The sequence below is a fragment of the Coregonus lavaretus genome (genome assembly GCF_964263955.1).
Source record: "Coregonus lavaretus genome assembly, chromosome: 21".
In the NCBI taxonomy this organism is placed as follows: domain Eukaryota; kingdom Metazoa; phylum Chordata; class Actinopteri; order Salmoniformes; family Salmonidae; genus Coregonus; species Coregonus lavaretus.
In genome coordinates this window covers 4752060-4771934 of record NC_140008.1, presented here as the reverse complement: position 1 = coordinate 4771934, position 19875 = coordinate 4752060, and the positions used below count along the sequence as shown (strand labels likewise).

The 19875-nt window shown below is 43.5% G+C and overlaps 1 protein-coding gene across 1 annotated transcript in view; it reads left to right on the top strand.

Annotated features, from left to right (window-relative positions):
• The window catches only part of iqch (IQ motif containing H), a gene marked incomplete at its 3' end in the record, with an annotated part of 126524 nt that overhangs the window by 75768 nt on the left and 30881 nt on the right, over positions 1-19875 (top strand). Inside the window, 1 exon segment of the mRNA XM_084185687.1 lies at positions 7428-8575. Within this exon segment, the coding sequence (XP_084041813.1) occupies positions 7428-8575 (1148 nt within the window).

Sequence of the window (19875 nt, the reverse complement as noted above, 5' to 3'; positions counted from 1 at the left end):
TGGCCATCACAAAGACCTGACCTCAATCCTATAGAACATTTGTGGCCAGAAAAGGCGTGTGCGAGCAAGGAGGCCTACAAACCTGACTCAGTTACACCAGCTCTGTCAGGAGGAGTGGGCCAAAATTCACCCAACTTATTGTGGGAAGTTTGTGGAAGGCTACCCGAAACGTTTGACCCAAGTTAAACAATTTAAAGGCAATGCTACCAAATACTAATTGAGTGTATGTAAACTTCTGACCCACTGGGAATGTGATGAAAGAAATAAAAGCTGAAATAAATCATTCTCTCTACTATTATTCTGACATTTCACATTCTTAAAATAAAGTGGTGATCCTAACTGACCTAAGACAGGGAATTTTTACTAGGATTAAATGTCAGGAATTGTGAAAAACTGAGTTTAAATGTATTTGGCTAAGGTGTATGTAAACTTACGACTTCAACTGTATATGTGTGTGTATACAGTACCAGTCAAAAGTTTGGACACACCTACTCATTCAAGGGTTTTCCTTTATTTATACTATTTTCTACATTGTAGAATAACAGTGAAGACATCAGAACTATGAAATAACACATATGGAATCATGTAGTAACCCATAAAGTATTAAACAAATCAAAATATATTTTATATCTGAGATTCTTCAAATAGCCACCCTTTGCCTTAATGACAGCTTTGCACACTCTTGGCAGGGGCACAATGTATGAATTATGGTTGGATCAGAATCACCGTTATAATTATTTGCCGGTACGGAGAATTAAGTAAAACCACAAGTCCAAATCCCGATCACCATCCATGGCTAATTTAGGAAAGGGACGATTTTAGCTAGCTAGCTAGCCACCGGAGGACAACTTCCCAACGAGATGCAACAATTCATGTTTTTTCTGTCAATTACGTTTTGCTTTTGATGTGATGTGATTGGTGTGAAGCCAAAATCCAAAGTGGCTTTCCTTTGTAAACAGAAGTGCTTGACGGTCATATGTGATAATAGTATGAACTTTCTGTACAAAAAAAGTCAAGATAAACGTCACTAAATAGCAAAGTTGGGTTGGAACTCATAAGATGTTACCCTTCTCCCCAGACAGCATAAGACACACGGTCTACATATACTGATTCAGAGGGGCGCTGTTTCCCTCGCTTGGATGCTTTCTCCAGTGTGATACATTTAGCCACTTGCGAATTGAAGGAAAATTATGAAACAGAGAGACAAAATAGCATTGAATTTAATAGCAAGGGTAGGCTGCGAGCCTTTGGCCTCCCTTGATAAAAAAAAAAGGTATAAAATAATAACTAATCAGCGTTGAGCTAAACTGAGTGAGCTCAACTGTGAATGGTCCTGGCGCCCAAAAAAACAAGTGTCAAGGGAAACCAGATTGGATTTGGCTTCACACCAATCACATCACATCAAAAGCAAAACATAATTTACTGAGAAAAAAAAAACGTGAATAGTTGCATATCGTTGTGTCGTTGTCCTCCGGTGGCTAGCAATCTAGCTAGCTAAAATCATCCCTTTCCTAAATTAGCCATGGATGGTGATCGGGATTTGGACTTGTGGTTTTATTTAATTCTCCGTACCAGTAAATAATTTTAACGGTGGTTCTGATCCAACCATAATTCACACATTGTTTTCCTGGAGCTAGGGGTATTGGATTTATCAGAAGTCATGCCCACCATCAAGAAAACAGATTCCTGTTCTGAAAACAGTTGTGTTGCATATTGGGTCTAATGATGTTATGTTTGTGAAATCTATAAAGCTAAGAGACAATTTCTTACAGCTTTTGGAGAATGCTCAGAAATTAGCAGAACATGTAATTGTCTCGGGCCGAATTCCATCTCCTCGCCGTTGAGGGACTGAGTGTTTTAGCCGTCTTTGGTCTCTTCCCCAGTGGTTAATGCGTCTGACCAAGGACTTGGGCGTGTCCTTCGTCGACAATTTTGACTCCTTCTGGAATAGGCCTGGCTACTTTGTGGAGACGGAATTTACCTGGGTGAAAATAGCTCCCGGCTGTTGTCATGAAACATTGGAAAGGTTCTTGGTCAACTAAATTGATGTGAGGACAGTATTAGCATTACATGTAAGTTCGTTTTTACCATCTCCTTTTTGGTGACTTTGAGAGTTCCACATGTTGTATCTGAAAGTGGTGACATGCCTAATGGTGCTAACCAGAGATGTATCTGAAAGTGGTGACATGCCTAATGGTGCTAACCAGAGATGTTTCTGAAAGTGGTGACATGCCTAATGGTGCTAACCAGAGATGTTTCTGAAAGTGGTGACATGCCTAATGGTGCTAACCAGAGATGTATCTGAAAGTGGTGACATGCCTAATGGTGCTAACCAGAGATGTATCTCGAAGTGGTGACATGCCTAATGGTTTAATTGCTATTCCTACTTTGTTTTCTTTTCCTAATAGGTATAATCCAATCTTTGAGTCTCCTGTTGTTCTGAAATCTCAAAGTAATCTGACTTGTATTGAGGTTTGAAGTTTCTACATCTTATCATTCGTAGTTTATTACCTAAAATGGATAATGTCAAGATCTGGGCCTCTCAGTCAGACCCTGATATTTTTATTGTATCTGAAACCTGGTTAACTGATAAAACCCTGGACTCTGAGGTTGCTATGGATGGTTACTATGTGTTTAGGGCTGATAGGAAAGACTAAGGTGGTGGTGTTGCTATTTACACAAAGACTATTCTGTCTGCGTCTCTGTTAAAGGCTACCTCCTGTCCTCAACCATTTGAACTGTTGGCTTTAAGTCTTCAGTTGGGTTCAAACTCAAAAAGAACAGTTATAGGCAGGGGTGCACATGACTTTTCCAGTGAGTTACTCAGGTGAGTACCAGCAGATGGTGTCTGGTACTCACCCCATATGTAGCGTGGTCTTAATAAGTGCAGTCTTCCTCACTGTCCTCCTCAGTGCCGCCACCACTGTCCTCTGCTTCAGCTTCCTGCATGGTAGATGATGAAGATGCTGCAGATGCACCTCCCTGTCCTTGGTTGAGCCTCTGATTAGCTGTCTCCATCCACAGGTCAACAGCAGGCTTTGGGTCAAATGTCTCTGTGGTCTGCTTTGACAGGTGAATGTGCATCAGTGCTGAGAGACGAGCATGTGACAGACGAGATCTGTACTTGGTTTTTATTATGTTGAGATGTGAGAATCCCCTCTCACAAGCTGCACTGCTTAAAGGCAGTGTAAGAGACAGCTTAACCACCTTGTTGATGTTGGAGTAAGCATCTGGGTTACTTGTATTTACTATTTGGACCAAGTCATACACAGAAGAGGCTCCCAGGCGTTTTCCTGCCTGCTTTAAGTGCATCCATTCTGTCACAGTGGTATCTTTGTCAAGTTGCAAGGTGGCCTCATATTTCTTGAGAATGCTGCAAACTGTTGTGTTTCCAAAACTGTGGAGGTCTTGCATTTCCTGATGCCATGTTGAAGGATCAAATACTAAGAAATGATAACATGACTTGAGGGAGTCATATCTGATTTCAAACTCTTCAATTAACCCCCTGAGTAAGTGTGTCTTGTCTCTGTCAGCATCAGCATTGGAAACAGTGTGTGCCCTGTGGCTTTCACCATCAAGCAGAAGTGTGAACTGTCCAATGGCCACCATGAGTTCATCCTTACATTCTCCAATGGTCAGCTTTTCCTTCTGAAACCTAATGGATGTGGTCTTCAAAATGTTGCAAATGTCAAGCATGTTTGACAGAAAGCACTGAAAACGCTCTGAGCAGATATGCTGCAAGTCACTGTTATCACTCGTAACCAGTTGCATTTTAATGGCTGGCAATAGTCTTGATATTTTTAACAGTGTTTCATGCCTCCATGCAGACCATCTGATATTATGAAACTTACCCAGTTTCACAAAGGAGATCCCATTTTCTTCACATAGCTTATTCAGTGCAGCAGTATTTTTTGCTCCAACTTTTTGTAAATAAAACTGCAGCAGCTTGACCACAGAGCGATTAAATGTCTCACAGTAAGGAACGTTGCGATCAGCTGATTTCGCGCAATTCTCCAGTGTGTGTGCGGTGCACAGAATGTGCACAAGGTAGTCTCCAACCGCAGCAAGTTGCCGGAGTTTTGGCACAACGCCGTTGTAGATACCTACGTTGACAGCAGCCCCGTCTGTGCACACGGCGACCAACTTTGTTGTCCAGTCATCCAAGGCTGTGTCCTGGAAAAGTCTCACAAGTCCGTCTGTTATGGCCTGCGCGGTTTGGTCAGCACCCAATTCAATCAGTCCAATAAAGTCCGAAGTAAACTCTCCGTTGCTGGACACAGACACAATGTAAACGATTTCCTGTTCAGTTTTTGTGATGTCCTCAGATCCATCAAAAAGCAGCCTCCAAAATTCAGCAGACTGCAACTTGGCTCGTAACTCCCCGCTGATGGTGTGAGCGATGCTCTGCATGATCCGTGTGCCCCCTTCACGTGAATGATATGCACCTCCGACATTTACTCCTAGCCGCTTCAGTAAAGGAACATCCTCAGAATAGGAAGACATGGGACGTGCGTGTTTAGCTTTATGGAAGGCGAGGAGAAAAATATTAAACAGAGCTTGCCGCTGTTCTTCATTCAGCTTGTCTCGCCATCTGGCAAGTGGGCGACTGGACATTTCTTCTCGGCTAGCTAGTTTAGCAATGGCTTGCGCCACATTCGTGTGCTCCTTGCTCTTTTCATGTTTGTCAAATAAAGGATGGTTGAAATTCTTTGAGCCTTTATAAAATGCACCTGTTTTGTCTGCTAGATGTGGATTTGAGCGGCAAATCTTGCACCACATTCGTTAGCTTCAAGCCACTGCACATCTTGGAGCCACTTTTCCGAAAAAATTATTTTCTTCGGCTCTGGCTCCAGTTGGCGTTTCTTTGTAGGTGGCGAAACGCCAAAAGAAGCTGCTTAATGTCTGTTGCTTTTTGGACATCCCTGACAGTAGTTGACAAGCAACATGTCATGTGTAAGGTTAGATGAGAAGATCGGTCAAGTACGCAAAGGCGCGTAGTAACACAAGTGGCATTACGCATTCCTGATTTCTGTTGCGCTTGCGTACCTGCGTACCAGTTATGTGCACCCCTGGTTATAGGAATCTATCGTCCAGCCTCCACTAAGAAGTGTGTACTAAACGAACTCACTGACTTAATTGCCATTTTTACTACCCCAGAGGTGTTGATTGCTGGAGATTTTAATCTTGCATGGGAACGCAGAATGCTGACTGTTTAAATGATTTTTGTACTAATCTAAATTTGACCCAGCTGATTACAAAGCCCACTCGTCCAAACTTAAAGGACCCTACGAAATCTACTTTGATTGACCTCATACTTATAAATACTCCAGAGAAATATGGTGGGAGTGGGGTATTTGCTTTGGATATTAGTGACCACTGTCCCATTGTATGTGTCAGGGATATACGGATGCCTGGATCCAAACCTTGCTTTATCAACGAGGAATTTTAAAAACGTCAATGAACAGGCCATTTTCTGTGACCTTTATTTAGGTGACTTTGATTGTATTACATCTATACCTGACCCAGAGTTGGCTCTGAACCACTTCTCAAATGTTTTCAATTGTATTGTAGATAAACATGCGCCCTTTAAAAAACTGAGAATTAAAAAAAGGTCTTGCCCTTGGTTCAGTCCAGAGCTATCTGAAGTCATACTCCAACAGAGATGCTGCCTGGGCCAAAGCTAGATTCACAGACTCGGGGTCCAGACTGGCAGTCTTTCAGGCGATTTGAGAAATCTGTGTGTAAAACTAGTTAAAAAAGCAAAATTAGATTATTATGTTAATACACTATCTGAATGTACAGGGAACCCAGGTACATTTTGGAAAGCTGTTACGTCACTGAAAGGTTGCGTCTCCTCTTCTCTCCCCCAAGGAATTAATTTAGATTCTGGCCCTATTACTGACAGAATGGATATCATTAATGCATTGAATCACCGTTTTTATCTCTGCAAGCTATATATTTGTATTTCAAAGCCAGCTCTTGAAAAGAGTAGTTTGGATGTTGAGTGATACTGAAAACGCTACTCAGGAGTTTCCTTTTCGGAAATTCACTGATAAAGAAGTCCTGGATGCTTTGCTAACATTAAACAAAATAAAATCCACAGGGGCTGATCATTTGGAGCCTGGTCTGCTTAAGTGTGCAGCTCCCCTTATTGCCGGCTCAGTAGGCCACATTTTTAATTTAACATTGTTATCAGGAAGCATTCCAAAAGCATGGAAATCTGCATATGTGCTGCCCCTCCATAAGGGTGGGGAAACACATGATCTGGACAACTATCGCCCCATTTCAAGACTACCTTGTTGAGCTAAGATTATTGAATCCTTGGTTAATGTACCACTTTGTTCCTTTTTATCTGATAGTTGTATTTTTAATATAAACCAATCAGGGTTTAGGCCTGGGCATAGTGCTACCACGGCAACCACACTAGTTGTTAATGATCTTGTCGATGCCTTGGATGCTAAAAAGAGCTGTGCTGCCTTGTTTATTGACCTGCCAAAGGCGTTCGACACTGTTGATCTGTTTTGCTGAAGACGTTATCTAGAGTAGGCCTGGGATATACAGCCTGTTTATGCTTTCAGAATTATCTTAGTGACTCAGGCCATCTTGACAGACGGGGTTCAATCTGAATTTCTTGAGATTCAAAAAGGTGTTCCTCAGGGTTCTATTTTGGGTCCATTATTGTTCATATTAATGACAGAGGAAACACTGTTAATACTTGTAACATTCATCTCTATGCAGATGACACAGTTTTGTATTCCTGTGCCACCTCAGTGCAGCAGGCCATTCGTGAACTTCAGCATGACTTTGATTCAATTCAGAAATCACTTACAGATCTTACATTAGTGTGAAATACAAGTAAAACCAAGCTCATGTTGTTCTCTAGGGCACGAAATGTTGACCCTGAGGACCTGCATATTTGCGCTACAAATGGAGCCCAAATTGAGCTAGTTTCTCAATATAAGTACCTGGGTGTCTGGATTGATGACAAGTTGTCCTTCGTAATGCATATAGAAAATCTGACTAAGAAGCTAAGATCCAACATTGTTTTTATATATCTAAATAAATCATGCCTCGGTATTGAAAATAGGAGAAAGATTGTTCAAACAACGCTTCTCCCTGTATTGGATTTTGGTGATATTGTTTACATTGTGGCGTACCGCAGGTTACCCACCAGGGGGAGACTCGTCGAGGCCTGGTGACAGACAGTCTACATTACGCGGCGATGGCTCCCTCTGCTGGACGTGCCAGGTCTTGACAGGCTCTCCGGCCAGGACTAATTGGGGCTGATTGCTCACCAGCTGGACGAGTCCCATAAAGCTGCCAGAAGGGCAGCACAAGGTAGTGGGGATTGGGGAAGAGAGGTTACTCCCGTATAGTCGTGCTCAGTACCAGAGGTAACGGAGGGAGCTCGGTTGTGTTCCCCACAGGATACAGCAATACCCCGGAGCCCAGAAGACGGTATCCCGGAGGAGGTCTCCTGGAGGAGCCCAGAAGAAGGTATCCCGGAGGAGGTCTCCTGGAGGAGCCCAGAAGACTGTATCCTGGAGGAGCCCAGAAGATGGTATCCCGGAGGAGGTCTCCTGGAGGAACCCAGAAGATGGTATCCCGGAGGAGGTCTCCTGGAGGAGCCCAGAAGATGGTATCCCGGAGGAGTTCTCCTGGAGGAGCCCAGAAGATGGTATCCCGGAGGAGTTCTCCTGGAGGAGCCCAGAAGATGGTATCCCGGAGGAGGTCTCCTGGAGGAGCCCAAAAGACGGTATCCCGGAGGAGGTCTCCTGGAGGAGCCCAAAAGACGGTATCCCGGAGGAGGTCTCCTGGAGGAGCCCACAAGACGGTATCCCGGAGGAGCCCAAAATACGTTATCCCGGAGGAGTTCTCCTGGAGGAGCCCAGAAGATGGTATCCTGGAGGAGTTCTCCTGGAGGAGCCCAGAAGACGGTATCCCGGAGGAGGTCTCCTGGAGGAGCCCAAAATACGTTATCCCGGAGGAGTTCTCCTGGAGGAGCCCAGAAGACGGTATCCCGGAGGAGGTCTCCTGGAGGAGCCCAAAATACGTTATCCCGGAGGAGTTCTCCTGGAGGAGCCCAGAAGATGGTATCCCGGAGGAGGTCTCCTGGAGGAGCCCAAAAGACGGTATCCCGGAGGAGGTCTCCTGGAGGAGCCCAAAAGACGGTATCCCGGAGGAGGTCTCCTGGAGGAGCCCAGAAGACGGTATCCCGGATGAGGTCTCCTGGAGGAGCCCAAAAGACGGTATCCCGGAGGAGGTCTCCTGGAGGAGCCCAGAAGACTGTATCCCGGATGAGGTCTCCTGGAGGAGCCCAGAAGACGGTATCCCGGATGAGGTCTCAAGGAGGAGCCCAGAAGACGGTATCCCGGATGAGGTCTCCTGGAGGAGCCCAGAAGACGGTATCCCGGATGAGGTCTCAAGGAGGAGCCCAGAAGACGGTATCCCGGAGGAGGTCTCCTGGAGGAGCCCAGAAGACGGTATCCCGGATGAGGTCTCCTGGAGGAGCCCAGAAGACGGTATCCCGGATGAGGTCTCAAGGAGGAGCCCAAAAGACGGTATCCCGGAAGAGGTCTCCTGGAGGAGCCCAGAAGACTGTATCTTAATTAAGTTAAGAATCATAAGGAACCAAACCCGTTCTCAGGAATGGGTAACACTAGAGATCCCTTCTGTCTCCACAGATTTGGGGAAATCTGCATTTAGGTTTTTTGACCCTAATTTGTGGAACAATCTGCAGAGTTCAGTGCAGTTAGATGTTCTGGTGCCACTCAGGCAGTTTTAAATGATTGATTGAGGACCTCTATGTAGTTGAATGTGATTGCTTTTATTACATTTGTTTATTGTGTGCTGAATTATATTGTTTTATAAACATGTATGTTGTTTTATTATTCTGTTTTTATTGTAATGTATACAGGGCTCTCTTGTAAAATATATTTTTAATCTCAATGTGACTCCCTGTTTAAATAAAGGTTGGATAATCAATAAATAATTGTGCCCCTGGCCTGAGAGGATGGAAGTCCAATGTGTAGCTACTAGCTAGATGTAGCAGGCTAGGCTAATGTTAAGTAGCTCTGGCTCATCGTTGCTCATGAAAGGAAGTTAGGCAAGTAAGTATTTTAGCCAGGTAGCCTAGTCTAAGACATCAAAAACTAAAAGTGTGTAGTACTGTATGACAGAGTCATAGACCGTTTTGGTGACATGGGAGGAGGACGGCATGGCGTTCCTTTACAAGTAGGGTGAGTCAACATGTTTTTTATACTTGCGCACACACACACACACACAGGCCTACACCCAGAAATCAGTGCCATGGACAGCCACGTCATATTTAGCTTACGTTGATTAGACTAAATAGTTTTTGTTATCTTTTAGTTGTCACTGTATTAGACCAAGCAGAGGTGATTCCATGATTGTTGAAATGGTGCTGGAATAGTGGAGGCAGCTCCTGTTTTCTTTTGCCACTTGTAACTCTCCGCGGTTCTTGGCCTCCATGAATACACACCACTGCACAATCATCACAAATATTACAAGTCTGCTTGTGTATGAGGGTCAAGGAGACTGAGTCTGCATCCCAAATGGCACCCAGTTCCCTGCATAGTGCACTACTTTTGACCAGGACCGATAGGGAAGGAGTGCACTAGCAGACTGCTCAGTGCCTAGAGTCAGACTCAGGAGATGTTCCAGTGCCTAGAGTCAGACTCAGGAGATGTTCCAGTGCCTAGAGTCAGACTCAGGAGATGTTCCAGTGCCTAGAGTCAGACTCAGGAGATGTTCCAGTGCCTAGAGTCAGACTCAGGAGATGTTCCAGTGCCTAGAGTCAGACTCAGGAGATGTTCCAGTGCCTAGAGTCAGACTCAGGAGATGTTCCAGTGCCTAGAGTCAGACTCAGGAGATGTTCCAGTGCCTAGAGTCAGACTCAGGAGGTGTTCCAGTGCCTAGAGTCAGACTCAGGAGGTGTTCCAGTGCCTAGAGTCAGACTCAGGAGATGTTCCAGTGCCTAGAGTCAGACTCAGGAGATGTTCCAGTGCCTAGAGTCAGACTCAGGAGGTGTTCCAGTGCCTAGAGTCAGACTCAGGAGATGTTCCAGTGCCTAGAGTCAGACTCAGGAGATGAAACGTTCCTCAGATGTTCCAGTGCCTAATGGACGGATCAAACATCAATCAAAGAGCTAAAGCACAGCCATAGATATAAATATATGGCTCTGAGCTGAAGTAGTAGCTATCTGTTTTATTTATGGCCAGATATCTCTGCTTTATGTGGACACACACCAAGCGAGGCTACGATCCTCTCACAGAGTATAAGTCCAAATAAAATTCCTCCCTTTCCCTTTCTCCCTCATCTACCCCGCTGTCCCTCTGTGAAGGTCATCTATAAGGAAGTCTCGGGGTGAGGTCGCTCTTCCGTTGAGAACTAACGACAACCGTCATTTCCTTCCTCACATCTTTTTGCAGCACCATTGTGTGCTTTATGGCGTGTAGCGGGGCGGAATCACTGTGGCAGCGTGTTGTTGACCCTGGATCTTACAGAGCACACACACACACACACACACACAGTACTGGAATATGATGATGATGACCGGTACACGACAGAAATACCAACATCAGACCTGGGTTCAAATACTATTCGAAATCATTTCAAATACTTTTTTTTTTTCTGGGCTTGATTGAGCTTGCCTGGATTAATGGACCAATAGAATAGTCCCAACACTGTCAACCCCGCCCATCTGGCACTCCAGTGAGGCTAGAGCAAACGCTCAAAAATTATTTGAAATATTTCGAATAGTTTTTGAAACCAGCAGGTCCTGATATCAACATCCTAACGCTCTCCATCAGTCTGATGTCCAGTGAAGCCAGACAGAATCCAGTCCCAGTGAAGCAGCAACGCTCCTGGGCTGTTGGACTGGAGTTAACAAAAGAACACTTTGATAAACATAGAAAACCAAAACACTTGTATTCTAGACGTAATGTTTTTTTAGAGAGCTTTCAACACATTTGTTCTCTCATTAACTATAAAAATGTGATAATGCACTTTGATTGCACATTTAATTGTAAATAGTGTGTTGTACTGGGAGACACTGCAATTAAAAGAACACTAAAGCTCTTGCTCATTCAAATACTTTATATAATCCTGTTTTACATGAAGACACCCTGTACCTATTTACATGACATTTTATTTGGAGACAACAAAGGACAATGATACCAGTCCAAGTTCAGACAGTGGGGAATCCATCCTGTCTGACTGTGTCTACCCTCTCAATGAGCAAAGCGTCCCTTAAAGTCACTAAGGCACTGCATCGCAGTGCTAGCTGTGCCACTAGGCTCTGTCGTAGCCGGCCGCGACCGGGAGACCCATGGGGCGGCTCACAATTGGCCCAGCGTCGTCCAGGGTAGGGGAGGGAATGGCCGGCAGGGATGTAGCTCAGTTGGTAGAGCATGGCGTTTGCAACGCCAGGGTTGTGGGTTCGATTCCCACGGGGGGCCAGTATGAAAAATAAATAAATAATGTATGCACCAACTGTAAGTCCCTCTGGATAAGAGTGTCTGCTAAATGACTAAAATGTTAAACGCTGAACCACACTACTGACATCTTACAATATTCTTTAGGTCAGTGTTTCCAAAACTCAAACATGTAGTTTTTTTTTTTACTTCTTTACACAGCTGTTTCAAAACATCTAAGCTTAGTTATGAGTTGATTATTTTAATCAGCTGTGTAGTTATGCTAGCCCAAAACCCTAAAATGTCCATCCCCCCTTGGGGTCCCCAGGACCGAGTTGTCAGTCAGATCAAACATTATGGGAAACCCTGCTATAGATCCTTGGCTGAGTCAGCAGTCAGATCATACATTATGGGAAACCCTGCTATAGATCCTTGGCTGAGTCGGCAGTCAGATCAAACATTATGGGAAACCCTGCTATAGATCCTTGGCTGAGTCGGCAGTCAGATCAAACATGGGCGGGCCTTAGAGGGTCCTACCACACCTCCTTGCCTGTCCAAATTAAATATTTAAATATTGATCATTTATTTGACCGAGACGCGCGCTGACAGAAAGACGCATCAATCTCAGATAAAGCATCAGAGCGACGGAAACAAACATGAGTCTGATCTGATGCTGTCTGGTCAATAGGAGTATGACAGGTCACACATCAGACACCTGGGAAGTAAGATAAATGCAAATAAATTCATTAAAAATCCTACAATGTGATTTTCTGGATTTTTTTTCTTCTCAATTTGTCTGTCATAGTTGACGTGTACCTATGATGAAAATTACAGGCCTCCCTCATCTTTTTAAGTGGGAGAACTTGCACAATTGGTGGCTGACTAAATACTTTTTTCCCCCACTGTAAAGTAAGACAGAGGGGCGCTGTTTCACTGTTTCACATTTTCACTGTTTGGTGTTTCGCTGTTTCAATGTTTCACATTTTCACTGTTTGGTGTTTCGCTGTTTCACTGTTTCGCTGTTTGGTGTTTCGCTGTTTCGCTGTTTCACTGTTTCACTGTTTCGCTGTTTCACTGTTTCGCTGTTTCGCTCTTTCGCTGTTTCGCTGTTTCGCTGTTTCGCTGTTTCGCTGTTTCGCTGTTTCGCTGTTTCACTGTTTCGCTGTTTCGCTGTTTCACTGTTTCGCTGTTTCGCTGTTTCGCTGTTTCGCTGTTTCGCTGTTTCACTGTTTCGCTCACTCTGATACTTTCTCTGAGATTGACGTGTCTGTCTATCAGGGCGCGTCTCGGTCAAATACATGATCAGTTATCAATATTTAAATTCTGATTACAAGTGACAAAATGAACGTGTTTATTCGAATCCGGAGTGTATATCCAGGCTGAACATCTGACTTCAAAGAGATCTTTCCATTTTGGGCAGAGTCAGTTTATCTAGATACATTTCCCCTGCCCCATTTTTGGCCGTCTCCCCCAATATAGTTCAATCCATCAACCAACTAAACTTCAACTTTTGTGTGGGAAAAACCCAAACCCATTAAATGAAAAAGGTTACAATGGTTTCAGACTTTAAAGAAGATGGTTTAAGAGCTATTGATTTTGACTGCTTGAATGGTACTATAAAAGTTAACTGGCTCAAATCCTTTTTGAGTAACGAAAGGCAGGTAGCTTAGTGGTTAAGAGCGTTGTGCCTGTAACCGAAAGGTTGCTGGTTCTAATCTCCGAGCTGACTAGGTGAAAAATCTGCCGATGTGCCCTTGAGCGAGGCACTTAACCCTAATTGCTCCTGTAAGTCGCTCTGGATAAGAGCTTTTGCTAAATGACTAAAAAAAAATATATCATAATAAAAAACAAAAATTCACATTTTATTCGTAAACAACAGGTGTAGACAGGTGTAGTGACATGCTTACTTACGGGCCCTTCCCAACAATACAGAGAGAAAGAAAATAGAGAAATAACAGAAAAGTTATAATAAATAGACAATGAGTAACGATAACACCTTCTGGTTTCATATCCCTAGAGAAGTGTTTAGCAAAGTGGGAAGATTATGTTTTCTACTTTCATGTGATGTCAATATCTCTAAGCTCCCTGTGAAGTTATCGGCCTTTCACCAAGAAGATGCTTTACAACTTTAAGCCCATAATTCTCCTATATGCAATAACTGCTGTAACTTATCCAGAAATAAATAACTGTTTCTGGGTGACTGGGTGGAGAGGAATATATGGTTTGATGTTAGATATCATGAACGATGGGGGATGTTCTCTCATAATGATTTCTGTGTTGAATTTGATTTAGTAATACAGGAAAGTTGTTAATGCTATTCGTAAGGCCCTTCTTTTATTCATTAGAAGCACAGTTATGAATAACCAGGTAAGACCATATCTACCTTCTCTTTCAATCAAATACATCAATATCCTTGAGAAAGGTTTATTAGAAACTTCTTTAGTGGAGGATGTACAGTATGTTTCTTACTCAGACAGAACACTGCTACAGGAAGCTTCCCTTTCTCTTCTCAATTATACAAATTGAAGATCATGTCCACTACCAGTCTAAAGTTTGGACACACTTACTCATTCAAGGGTTTTTCTTAATTTTTTTACTATTTTCTACATTGTAGAATAATAGTGAAGACATCAAAACTATGAAATAACACATATGGAATCATGTAGTAACCAAAAAAGTGTTAAATAAATATATTTGAGATTCTTCAAATAGCCACCCTTTGCCTTGATGACAGTTTTGCACACTCTTGGCATTCTCTCAACCAGCTTCATGAGGTAATCACCTGGAATGCATTTCAATTAATAGGTGTGCCTTCTTAAAAGTTGATTTGTGGAATTTCTTTCCTTCTTAATGCGTTTGAGCAAATCAGTTGTGTTGTGACAAGGTAGGGGGCGTATACAGAAGATAGGCCTATTTGGTAAAAGACCAAGTCTGTATTATGGCAAAAACAGTTCAAATAAGCAAAGAGAAATGACAGTCCATCATTACTTTAAGACATGAAGGGCAGTCAATACGGAACATTTCAAGAACTTTTAAAGTTTCTTCAAGTGCAGTTGCAAAAACCATCAAGCGCTATGATGAAACTGGCTCTCATGAGGACCGCCACAGGAAAGGAAGACCCAGAGTTACCTCTGCTGCAGAGAAGTTCATTAGAGTTACCAGCCTCAGAAATTGCAGCGCAAATAGATGCTTCACAGAGTTGAAGTAACAGACACATCTCAACATCAACTGTTCAGAGGAGACTGTGTGAATCAGGCCTTCATGGTCGAATTGCTGCAAATAAACCACTACTAAGGGACACCAATAAGAAGAAGAGACTTGCTTTGGCCAAGAAACACGAGCAATGGACATTAGACCGGTGGAAATGTGTCCTTTGTTCTGGAGTCCAAATTTGAGATTTTTGGTTCCAACCGCCGTGTCTTTGTGAGACGCAGAGTAGGTGAACGGATGATCTCCACATGTGTATTTCCCACCGTAAAGCATTGAGGAGGAGGTGTTATGGTGTGGGGATGCTTTGCTGGTGACACTGTCTGTGATTTATTTACAATTCAAGGCACACTTAACCAGCATGGCTACCACAGCATTCTGCAGCGATACACCATCCCATCTGGTTTGGTCTTAGTGGGACTATCATTTATTTTTCAACAGGACAATCAGTCTGCCACCATGTACTGTCTGTTTAGAGCCAAATAGCATTGAAGTTTACTTTGATTTTTTGTGGTGTCTTTCCAATAGGTAATATATTTCTCTTTTTTCTTTGTGATGATTTGGTTGGGCCATATTTTCTGAGTGCTGTCCTGAGGCTATATGAGGTTGGTTTTGGTTAGTGAACTGAGCCTCAGAACCAGCTGGCTGAGGGGACTCTTCTCTTGTTTCATCTCTTGATATAGTAGAGCTGTGTGATGGAATGTTTTGGGGTCACTTGTTTTTAGATGGTTGTAAAATTTGATGGCTCTTTTTTCTATTTGAATAAGGAGGGGGTATTGGCCCAATTCTGCTCTACATGCGTTATTTTGAGTTTTTCTTTGCACTTACAATAAAGTCTTGCAAAACTCTGCATGCAGTATTTCGATTGGATGTTTGTCCCATTTGGTAAATTCAGTATTAGAGAACGGACACCATACTTTGCTGCCATAAAGAGCAATTGGTTCAATAACTAATTGGACATTTTTGAGCCAGATTCTAATTGGAATTTCGATTTTAATATTCCTTTTAATGGCATAGAATGCTCTTCTTGCTTTGTCTCTCAGATCGTTCACAGCCATGTGAAAGCTACCTGTGTTGCTGATATTTAGTCCTAGATATGTGTAATTTTTGGTGTGTTCAAATAGAACTGTGTCCAAATAGAATTTATATTTGTCATCCTGATTTCCGGACCTTTTTTGGAATATCATTATATTCATTTTTTTTAGATTAACGGTCAGGGCCCAGGTCTGACAAAACCTGTGCAGATGATCTAGATGCTGCTGTAACCCCTCCTTAGTGGGAGACAGTAGCACCAGGTCATCTGCGTACAGCAGACACTTGATTTCAGTGTTGTGTAGGGTGAGACCAGGTGCTGCCGATTCTTCTAATGTTTTTGTCAATTCATTAATGTAGATGTTAAATAGTGTTGGACTTACTGGGCAGCCCTGTTTCACTCCACGTCCCTAAGAGAAGAAGTCTGTTTGCTTGTTGCCGATTTTAATCGCACATTTATTTTTAGTGAACATTGATTTAATAACATCATATGTTTTCCCTCCAATACCACTTTCTATTAGTTTGTAAAAAAAAGACCTTCGTGCCAAATTGAATAAAATGCTTTCTTGAAGTCTACAAAACACGAGTAGATTTTGCCTTTGTTTTGGTTTACTTGTTTGTCAATTAGAGTGTGGAGGGTGTAAATGTGGTCTGTTGTACGGTAATTTTTTACAAATCCAATCTGGCTTCTGCTTAGGACGTTGTGTTCATCAAGGAAATGATGTAGTCTGCTGTTTATGATACTGCAGATTATAAATTTGTGTGATCAATCCTTGGTTCCAAATATCGGGGGAAATACCTGCAGTTAGGATAATGTTGAAGAGTTTGAGTATAGCCAATTAGAATTTGTGGTCTGTATATTTGATCATTTCATTTAAAATACCATCAGCACCACATGCCTTTTCGGGTTGGAGAGTGCAAAGTTTTTCCAATAATTCATGTTCTGTAATTGGGGTATCCACAGGATTCTGATAGTCTTTGACTGCTGATTCAAGGATTTGTAATTGTTCTTGTATATCTTGTTGTTCTGGGCTTTTTGTTATATTGCTGTAGAGGTTTGCAAAGTGATTTCTCCACATATCCCCATTTTGGATAGCCAATTCCTCATGATGAGGTTTGTTTAATTTATTCCAATTCTCCCAGAAGTGGTTTGATTCTATGGATTCCTCAATTACATCCATCTGATTTCTAATGTGCTGTTCCTTTTTTGTTCTTAGGGTGTGTTTGTATTGCTTCAGTGTTTCCCCATATTGAAGGCGTATATTTTTGTTGTCTGGGTCTCTGTGTTTTTGATTAGATATATTTCTCAATGACTTTCTTAGATTTTTGCAATCATTATCAAACCATTTTTCATTATCTATTATTTTTGGTTTGCTCTTATGTTTCTTTAGATTAGCCAAGGAGGCTAATTTGTCAAATGTAAAGTTTATGTACCAAACGGCCAAATTTACACCTTCATTGCTGTAGGAGAATGTTAAGGATAAAAAGTTGTCCAGGAGAGATTGTATTTTTTGGCTACTAATTGCTTTTTATTAGATTTCTGTACTGTTTGCACTCCATCTATAGGTCAGTTTAGTACCATGTCATTTATTGGGCCGTGATGCTTCATGGTTGGGTTCTGCTCTTCTCAGATACACTGTGATTTTACTGTGGTCTGAGAGAGGTGTTAGTGGGCTGACTGTGAAGGCTCTGAGAGACTCTGGGTTCAGGTCTGTGATGAAGTAGTCTACAGTACTGCTGCCAAGGGATGAGCTGTAGGTGTACCTACCAAAAGAGTCCCCTGTTAGCCTACCATTGACTATGTACAGACCCAGTGTTCATTTACGTCATTTAGCAGACGCTCTTATCCAGAGCGACTTACAAATTGGTGCATTCACCTTATAGCCAGTGGGATAACCACTTTTTTTTTTGGGGGGGGGGGGGGGGGGTTAGAAGGATTACTTTATCCTATCCCAGGTGTTCCTTAAAGAGGTGGGGTTTCAAATGTCTCCGGAAGGTGGTGAGTGACTCCGCTGTCCTGGCGTCGTGAGGGAGCTTGTTCCACCATTGGGGTGCCAGAGCAGCGAACAGTTTTGACTGGGCTGAGCGGGAACTGTGCTTCAACAGATATAGGGGAGCCAGTAGGCCAGAGGTGGATGAACGCAATGCCCTCGTTTGGGTGTAGGGACTGATCAGAGCCTGAAGGTACGGAGGTGCCGTTCCCCTCACAGCTCCGTAGGCAAGCACCATGGTCTTGTAGCAGATGCGAGCTTCAACTGGAAGCCAGTGTAGTGTGCGGAGGAGCGGGGTGACGTGAGAGAACTTGGGAAGGTTGAACACCAGACGGGCTGCGGCATTCTGGATGAGTTGTAGGGGTTTAATGGCACAGGCAGGGAGCCCAGCCAACAGCGAGTTGCAGTAATCCAGACGGGAGATGACAAGTGCCTGGATTAGGACCTGTGCCGCTTCCTGTGTAAGGCAGGGTCGTACTCTCCGAATGTTGTAGAGCATGAACCTACAGGATCGGGTCACCGCCTTGATGTTAGCGGAGAACGACAGGGTGTTGTCCAGGGTCACGCCAAGGCTCTTCGCACTCTGGGAGGAGGACACAACGGAGTTGTCAACCGTGATGGCGAGATCATGGAACGGGCAGTCCTTCCCCGGGAGGAAGAGCAGCTCCGTCTTGCCAAGGTTCAGCTTGAGGTGGTGATCCGTCATCCATACTGATATGTCTGCCAGACATGCAGAGATGCGATTCGCCACCTGGTTATCAGAAGGGGGAAAGGAGAAGATTAGTTGTGTGTTGTTTGCGTAGCAATGATAGGAGAGGCCATGTGAGGATATGACAGAGCCAAGTGACTTGGTGTATAGCGAGAATAGGAGAGGGCCTAGAACTGAGCCCTGGGGGACACCAGTGGTGAGAGCACGTGGTGCGGAGACAGCTTCTCGCCACGCCACTTGGTAGGAGCGACCGGTCAGGTAGGACGCAATCCAAGAGTGAGCCGCGCCGGAGATGCTCAGCTCGGAGAGGGTGGAGAGGAGGATCTGATGGTTCACAGTATCAAAGGCAGCAGATAGGTCAAGAAGGATGAGAGCAGAGGAGAGAGAGTTAGCTTTAGCAGTGCGGAGAGCCTCCGTGACACAGAGAAGAGCAGTCTCAGTTGAATGACCAGTCTTGAAACCTGACTGGTTTGGATCAAGAAGGTCATTCTGAGAGAGATAGCAAGAGAGTTGGCTAAAGATGGCACGCTCAATAGTTTGGAGAGAAAAGAAAGAAGGGATACTGGTCTGTAGTTGTTGACATCAGAGGGATCGAGTGTTGTTTTTTTGAGAAGGGGTGCAACTCTCGCTTCAGGAGCTGTACTCCATTTTTGTTTTTTTACTTTGTCATAGTTGTTTCTGGGGGGGTATGTGGGGAGGGAAAGGTTGATGCTTCCCTGTAGGTGTTTGTCCCCATGACTGTTAATAGTGTCTAGTTCTTCTGCTGTTCTAGCATTCAGGTCTCCACAGACCAGCACATTGCCTTGGGCCTGAAAGTGACTAATCTTCCCCTCTAGAATGGAGAAACTCTCTTCATGAAGTAGGGTGACTCTGAGGGGGGAATGTATGTGGCACAGGGGAAAACGTTTGTATCTGTTAAGATAGCCTCCTTGTTGATTTTTAGCCAGATAAAGAATACTCCTATTTTGATCAATTTGATTGAATTAGTTAGTTCAGATTTATACCTTATTAGCATTCCCCCTGAGTCCTCTGCCCTGTGTGATTCCTTTTAATTTTAACTCTCTCTCTCTCTCTCTCTCTCTCTCTCTCTCTCTCTCTCTCTCTCTCTCTCTCTCTCTCTCTCTCTCTCTCTCTCTCTCTCTCTCTCTCTCTCTCTCTCTCTCTCTCTCTCTCTCTCTCTCTCTCTCTCTTTTTTCTCTCTCTGTCTCTCTCTATCTCCTTTCTCTCTCTCTCTTTCTCTCTCTCTCTCCTATTTCTCTCTCTTTCTCTCTCTGTTTCTCTTTCTTTCCCTTCTCTCCTTTTCCTCTCTCTCTCTGTATCTCTCTCTCTTGCTCTCTCTCTCCTTTTCCTCTCTCTCTGTATCTCTCTCTCTCTGTATCTCTCTCTCTCTCATTTTCCCTCTCTCTCTGTATCTCTCTCTCTCCTTTTCCTCTCTCTCTCTCTGTATTGCTCTCTGTCTCTCTCCTATTTATTTATCTTTCTCTCTCTCTCTCTTGTATAT